Raw genomic sequence first — 8,184 nt, forward strand, 5'->3', positions numbered from 1 at the left:
ATTAACGTATATCTCCGTGTTTGGTACTTTAGTGTTACATTACATGTAGTTTTCCTAGGAAGCAGTAGTGATATTTGGGGCCTTATATTCCAGTAAGCAAATGATTAAAATACCTGTGCATGTATTGGTAGTGCCTGCAATCTCAATTTGTAGGAAACAAATAAAGATGAGTTACCCTTCAAAAACTTTGCTTTTATTGCACAAGAAACAGCAAACACAAACACACAAAGATGCTTGGTGGGAAAGGAGGAACCAGGGAAGGGCAGACTTTAACAGCTGTGTATAGGTTCAGCTATCATTGTGAAAGTTGTCCAAGAGGGTGGAGTGAAGGGGAAACTGAGAAGTCCCGGAAAGTGGAAAGGAACGTGCGGGTGGAGTTTGGGGGGGGGGAGGGCATGGGGAAAGAGTTCTGAATGTGCTGCAGGAGAGGGCAGGCATAGATCTGCTCAGTCTACAGCATTATTAAGGACTTCAGCATCCACATTTGCTCCTCCATTACTTTAATCATCTGCTCAATTGCATCCTTAACAAACTCCTGATTCTTTTTTCTGTCCTGCCATTCGGCTTTCCAGAACTCCTTGCGTTCCCTTTTCTCTACATTGGAGCAGTGCATTACCTCCCGGAACATGTCTTCTTTGCTGCATCTTGGGCACTTTTTTTATCTGGTGGAGAAGCTCGGCCGGGATGTGTGGGGTGTTCCTGAAGGCCACATCTGCCGAAGCACAAGGGACAATGCACAGAAGCGGGATTGTTAAATTCACACACAGCACTGAAACATTTCAGTTAAATGCACCTTTTGAAACATTGCCATCACTTTCTCACTGACCCTTGGCAGGCACACATCTCTTCAAACACCCAAAGCATGGTGAGTGGTGGCGGGCGGGGGGGGGGGGTGCTTCACATGGGGAAAAGAGCACACACTCTAGAAGGGTCGTGGTGCAGCATGCTAGGGAAAAAATTCTCCCACACTTTTCCACAGGCGAGGGTCATTCTAGCAGATCTCACTGCTAAGGGTAAGCAGGGAAACAAGGGCACATCTACTCCATGCTTGTGGTTTCTGCCCTGCTCCCCATCCTGCTCACCTATGTGATGCTTTGGTCCCTGCACAATTGGTTGCCAAATGGCACAGGAAAGTTTCCTACAATGTGGGAAGGAATAAAGTTGCTCTGCCACGGAACCTTCGGCAGAGGATTACAGAGTACCTCGAGGAAACTTTCCTGGAGATCTCTCTGGAGAATTCTGGTGAGATCTTGGCATACATCAACACCCTGTTCCGCCGTACGATTAGCTACACAGGGAAATGTCTGTCTCTCACAGAAACAGCCAGCCTTCCACATTTCTATACCCCAAACCCACCTCTGCACTACACAAACCACAATCATTTACCAGGCATCTCCTCTCCTGCTTCTTGCTTGCTGGAGAGCAACTGCTGAGACTGGTAAGACACTTCTAGAGTGGAGAAAAGTTCCTGGCTGCCTGCCCCACTCGGTGACCCCACCGGGAGCTGCACATCGTCGTCTAACTCCACCTCTTCATCAATAACTTCATCCTCCATGTTAGGTCCTCTTTCCGTCACCTCCAGGCCCGCCGAAGTATCCATGGGGCTCTTGATGGTGGAGGTGGGGTCGTCACCAAGGATGGCGTCCAGCTCCTTATAGAACCAGCAGGTCTTAGGTGAAGCACCGGAGTGACAGTTTGCCTCCGTCACCTTATGGCACGCCTGCCTCAGCTCCTTTATCTTCGCTCTGCACTGCAGTGTGCTCTGATTTTAACCCTTTTCGCACAAGCCTCGAGACATATGGCCATAGGTATCCCAATTCCTACGGCTCAAGAGCAGCTGTGACTGCACAGCCTCCTCTCCCCATATACTGATCAAATCCAACAGCTCCGCACTTGTCCAAGTGGGAGAGCGTTTGGTGCAATAACCCACCATGGTCACCTGGGAAAATGCGATGAGACCTCTCCATGCCAAGCCAGCAGGAAATTGAATTTCAAAAATTCCTGGGGCTTCTAAGGGGGAGGGGCAGATGGCTGTTTACCTGGCTGCAGGGCAGTGGAGTTCAGACTGCTGACCATAGCGATCACGATGGGCATTGTGGGACACCTCCTGGAAGCCAATTAAAGCAACGAAATCAAGCGTGATGTCTACATTGGCACTTTGTCGAGAAAAATTTAGAGGGAAAAGACGCACGTCTCTCGTTGGGGTGGTTGTATTTTGTCGCCAAAACCAGGCATTTTTCCTGATAAAAGTCACATTGCAGTGTGTACGCATTCACTATTTGGTCGACAAAAGGCAGTTTCTGTCAACAAAACTTGGTAGTATAGACAAGGCCTCAGAAAGGGGCCCAGAGAAGGAAGCTGAGAAGGAATCTGGGGCAGTACAGGAATGTCTCTTCACTGATTACAGGGGAGGGTTTGCCCAGGACAGATTTGCTGGGTCGGCGTCTGGGCTCCCAGGCACCCAACCTGGGGCTCAGGTTTTAAGAGGGAACTGTGTAACTGACCTCTAGGAGGGGAGCAGTCATACAACTGACCTCTTGGGGACAGAGAAGGGGTGACAGAGGCTATCCCAATCCAGGCCCCACTTTTGCAAAATGCTGCTCCCGATGTACTTGTGGAAATTAACTCTGTCTCTTTAAGACAGGATGGGAATCCTACTAAAGACTTATAAGGCAATTCAGATTGCTCAGTATGAGTGACCTGGTGTCATTACCTACCACCCCCCATCTTTAAAATCTTCAGACTATCAGCAATGATTTAATATCTTCCAAGTCACTGACATAAAACATTAAATTGCATTATGTCAGGAACCCTGTGGGATGCTGTAGAAACACATGCATTTGATGATGATTCCTTATTAAACAATTATGTTTTGAGACCTCATTTACACAGTTTTTAATCCATTTAATATGTGGTTTATTGAACTTGTATGATACTAATTTCCTCTTCAAAGTATCATGCTGTATTTAAGTCAAATGACTTACAGAAATCACATCATATTAGGTCACAGTTACCTTTGCTGACCAGACTTGTAATCTCATAAAACAGTATCAAGTTCATTTGACAGGAATTATTTTCCACATAACCATGTTGGCTGGCATTAACTATACTACTATCCTTCAGATTCTATAGGGAGAAAGTCAAGCATGCATCATTTCATAACTTCGTCCAGGATCAGTGTCAGGCTAGCAGGCCTGTAATTACCATCTTCTTTACACTTTTTGCCTATTAATAGAACACTAGCTTTCTTCCAGTCATCTGGAACTTCCCCCGTATTCCAAATATAATTTGTGCTATTATTTTCCACTATCCATATATTCTGTATCTCTGTATTTGTTACTGGACCTTTGAAATAAATATTTTAACCATTTTTATATATATGCGCCGTTTTCTACTGCTGTTTATCAAATTGTTCCACTGCATAGAATGTCTTTTTCTCTTGTTAAAAAGATACCTTAGGACATTCTATACAAAAAACTATGTTAAAAGAATGTTAACATTATAATACATGCAGAATACCGAGGATAAAAATAAACATTAAACAAGTGCCTTTTTTCTTTTCTGTCATTCAGTCTGTACACTGAGTGAAACAAGGGGCCCATGAAAATAAGAATAGTCTACCACATAATTAGAAATTGCATAGCAATGCATTCACACAAAGGGACACAGGTACCATTCACTTTGGCATCTTCTAACTTTTGAGTGCTTCACTTTGCAAACTTAACATAGTGTTTTGTACCTGAAAGGGGCTGTTACCCCTGCTCTGCTCCTGAGGCTCTGTTTAGGCAACAAGTTATTAGACAACCAAATGCACATACTAAAAGCTACTCACATAAATCTCATTATCCACATCCAGCTGTATTTCATCTGTGTCAACCAGGTCACTGAGCTCATCAAAGAGGGCAGACTCTAAAGGCAAAGCAAACAAAGTGGTACATCAGCATATCCTAAAAGTTAAAGATGGGAGTTTCAAAGGAGCTGAACCGGGAAATTCAATGGGATTCAATGTTAGACTGGAATTTTCAGCCTAAAAATTTAGGGTAAGGCAGTATTTGTACTACAGTACTGTACCAGCCACAGGAGAGTGGCAGATCAGATGTTCATATTGTAAACCTCACCCATGCAGACTCTGTGGATATTAAGGCCCCAATTCAGCAAACACGTCAATGAGTAAGCTTACACGCCCAGGCAGTTCCATCAGTGTCACACGCAAAGTGTTTCCAGGACTGGGACAGGGGTTCATAGGATCTCACAACGAGTCCACATGTCTAAAACACCCCACAGGCACCCTTAACTCTGCCCGCGCCACTCCACCCGGATCCCAATTCCAGGCAGCACGACTAGCCACGCGGCCCTGTCAGCGCCCAGCTAGCCCAGGCTCTGAGACTTGCCCGAGAGGCCCAGCGGCCGCGCGGGGAACGAGAGCCAGCCAGGCCTCTCGCCAGGAGTCCGCGCTGCCTGCCCCACGCCCCGGGGCGGGAGCAGCCAGACCCAGCAGCGGGGACACAGCTGGGCTTGCGCCCCTCCCCGCCAATGCCCCTCACAGCTCCCGCCCCACCCGCTCAGGAGGACGCTCCGCGCCTGGCTCACCCCAGTCGGGTCCGACCCCGGGTGCCAGCAGCCCCGGCTCTGCGGTGCCCTGTTCAACCTCCCCCGCCGCCATCTCCCTTCAGTCCTAAACACACGTCTCCTTGCTCAGCGCAATGCACCGCCCTGCTACGATGGCCGGGAGAGGACACGGGGCCCGGCGGGGCGGGGCCAGCGCCCTGTCTCTGAGCCAGCTGGGACAGTGTCACCCGCAGGAGCGCTCTGAGCCCGGCTCGCCTCAGGTAGCTGGGGACAAACACTCCGAGGGCGGGCAACGCTGCATGTGCCCAATGGGGCGGGGGTTCCCGCGGGGTCCGGCTTCAGCTGCCCAATGGGGTGGGGTCTGGGATCCGGGTTCAGGTGACCCATGGGGCAGGGGCTCAGGTGGAGTTCGGGTTCAGCAGTAGCGCCATTTCGGGGGGGGCAGACGTGATTCCAAAGGCTACTTGGGCACCTGAAAACTCTTATCTTTTTTGCAGATAACTTAGATACAGTGCTCCTGTCAGATAATAATTTCTAATTCCTATATAAAGAAAAAAATAAATAAATATTAGACCCACTCATCTCTAATGCTAACTGTCAAGCTATTAAAAAAATTGTGCTGTTAAACAATAATAGAATACCATTTATATAAATATTTTTGGATGGAGCTATCAGGGGGAAAATGGGGTTGGTATGAATTGTATTAAAAGGTTCCAAACTCTGTGTCGTAATCCACAGACTTCCATACCACAGGCTCTTCAGTCTCACCTACTGAACTAGAGGCTAAAGGCAAGGCTCCCTTTTCCCCATTATTATGATTTAATCTAGGACTCGCTAAGCCTTGTGACAGTTGCATTTGCTTTCTGTAACCAGGGGTAGCACAGCTGTCCGAGCTGCTCCCTGGAGAGGAAGCACACCATAGGCACCAACTTTCCCCAGTGCTGGTGGGTGCGCATGCCCTCCCACCCCCCGCCACGACTCCACCATTTCCCTGCCCCTGCCCCACCCCCATTCCAACCCCTTCCCCAAATCCCCGCCCCGGCCCTGCCTCTTCCCCTAGCGCGCTGCGTTCCCCACCTCCCCCCTCCCTCCCAGCGCTTGCCGCGCGAAACAGCTATTTTGCGGCACAAGCACTGGGAGCTAGGGGGCAAAAGCGGGCACGTGGCGCGCTCAGGGGAGGAGACGGAGGTGAGCTGGGGCGGGGGGGCAGGACAGGGAGCTACCAATTTTTCCACGGAGTCAGCGCCTATGAAGCACACTGCTCCTGAAGCTGCAGGCTGGTGTTCAAGACCAGCGATGTTCCACACAAAGAGTATGTCTATACTGCAATCAGAGGAGAGATTGCAACATGTGTATACAGACATACCTGAGCTGGCTTTGATTGAGCTCAATGGGAATGTTTACACAGCAACTAGATATCTGCGCCTGGCCCGTGTCAGTCAACTTGGGCTCCTGGAGCTCAGGCTGCAGGGTTATTTGATTGCTGTGTAGACTTCCAGGCTTGGGCTGGAGCCCGATCTACATGTCACACTTCTGATTGCAGTGCAGACAGACCTTAAGACCAGGGCCGGTGCTACCATTAAGGCAAACTAGGCGGTTGCCTAGGGCGCCAAGATTTGGGGGCGCCAAAAAGCGGTGCCCCCAATTTTTTTTACAGCATTCCTACGCCCCCTCCCTGAGCACGCGGTCACCGCTCCACTTCTCCCGCCTCCCAGGCTTGCAGCGCCAATCAGCTGTTTGGCGCCACAAGCCTGGGAGGGGAGGAGAATTAGAGCAGGGCGGCATGCTCAGGGAGGAGGCGGAGCAGAGGTGAGCTGGGGTGGGGAGCTGCTGCACGGCTCTCCGGGCCGGGGGGGTGGGGAGCTGCCGCAGGGGTGCCTCAGGGCGGAGGGGGGAGCTGCCGCAGGGCTCCCCACCCCAGCTCACCTCTGCTACACCCCCTCCCCGAGCACGCCGTCGCTGCTCCACTTCTCCCGCCTCCCAGGCTTGCGGTGCCAATCAGCTGTTTGGCGCCACAAGCCTGGGAGGGGAGGAGAATTAGAGCAGGGGCGGCGTGCTCGGGGAGGAGGCGGAGCAGAGGTGAGCTGGGGTGGGGAGCTGCCGCACAGGGGGGGGCGCCTCAGGGCAGGGGGGACGGGGAGCTGCCGCAGGGCTGGGGGGGGCGCAAGGTGGAAGTTTCACCTAGGGCGCGAAACTTCCTTGCACCGGCCCTGCTTAAGACGGGGTGGCCAACCTGTGGCTCCAGAGAAGCCACCCCTTCAGAAGTTAATATGCGGCTCCTTGTATAGGCACCAACTCCGGGGCTGGAGCTACAGGCGCCAATTTTCCAGTGTGCCAGGGGGTGCTCACTGCTCAACCCCTGGCTCTGCCACAGGCCCTGCCCCCGCTCAACCCCTTCCCGTCCCCTCCCGAGCCTGCCACGCCCTCCTTCCTCCCCCTCCCCCCCCAGAGTCTCCTGCATGCCACGAAACAGCTGATCGGGAGTGCGGGGAGGGAGGGGGAGGCGCTGATCGGTGAGGCTGCCGGTGGCGGGAGGCACTGGGAGCGGGTGGGGGAGCTGATGGGGGGCTACTGACATATTACTGTGGCTCTTTGGCAATGTACATTGGTAAATTCTGCCTCCTTCTCAGGCTCAGGTTGGCCACCCCGCCTTAAGAGGTGCTTAGCCAGTGTCTCTAGTTACCGTTTCCTAGCAGGAGGTGACCCACTTCCTCTGAGCTCTTCATCTATCCATTGCTGCTGCACTCCATGCCCCACAGGGATGTACTGAGGACAGGGTGTCTTCACAGGTTAGTAATGGCTGCATTGTGTACTGTAGTATTTAAGGCTGAGCTTTGCGAGATGGGTCTGAATTACTAACATATTCTGCAATCTTGTGTCAATTCAGTTAAGGGACACTGGTTAAGTTTAAAAATGTAATATATATTCTTACTTTGTTACTAACTCTTGAATACAACAATTGAAACAATTGTAGAAAAATTTGGATTACTTTCTATCACTTTTTTGCAGTTCATCAAACTTGGAATAGATCATTTAACTTTTGGAAACATCCTATTAGGGCAAGGCCCTGTGAGTTTATACTGCACCTGCCTGGGGCTCTAGGGCACAGCTGCCAACTTTCACGGGGTAAATAAGCTCCCTGACTTTCACAATAAGCCAAAAATCAAGCTAATCCCATTTCAAAACAAGGCCAAAACAAGCCAATCCCTTAGAACCCCAACACTCTATGTGACTAGATCCCCTGGCATGCAGTCTGGAACTGTGGTGGGCCCACTGTGCACCCCTGACTCTCTCCCCCCCTTGCCCCTGCTTGCCGGGAGCCGATCAAAAAAAAAAAAGAAGCTACAACAAGCTACAAGCCAAACAAGCTACAAGCCAAAAACTAGACAACAAGCAACTCACAGCCAATTAAGCCAAAAACGAGCCAAATTTCTGTGTTTTTTTCCGCGGGTTTGGCATGTGTAACATAACTTGTTTGTATCAGGGTATAAAGATGTATCTCAGAGAGAGTATCTTTGTCCAGCCGAGGAGGGAATGGAAAGTCCCGCCAATCATTGAGCTGGTCCACTGTCACGGGCATACATGTTTTAGTATCCTCGTAGAGTCTGCCACATG

General features: G+C 50.7%; 1 protein-coding gene across 1 annotated transcript in view; it reads right to left on the reverse strand.

Moving 5' to 3' along the window:
• Nucleotides 1–4,704, reverse strand: part of ATF6 (activating transcription factor 6) — a 365,356-nt gene extending 360,652 nt beyond the window's left edge. Inside the window, exons 1-2 of the mRNA XM_065408946.1 lie at nucleotides 4,591–4,704; nucleotides 3,833–3,909 (exon numbers count right to left, since the gene is read on the reverse strand). Coding sequence (XP_065265018.1) covers nucleotides 3,833–3,909; nucleotides 4,591–4,663 — 150 coding nt within the window. The 5' untranslated portion in view covers nucleotides 4,664–4,704. The remainder of the gene's footprint in view (nucleotides 1–3,832; nucleotides 3,910–4,590) is intronic.
• Between the last annotated feature and the right edge of the window lie 3,480 nt (nucleotides 4,705–8,184).

This window comes from Emys orbicularis, chromosome 8 (genome assembly GCF_028017835.1).
Source record: "Emys orbicularis isolate rEmyOrb1 chromosome 8, rEmyOrb1.hap1, whole genome shotgun sequence".
NCBI lineage: Eukaryota > Metazoa > Chordata > Testudines > Emydidae > Emys > Emys orbicularis.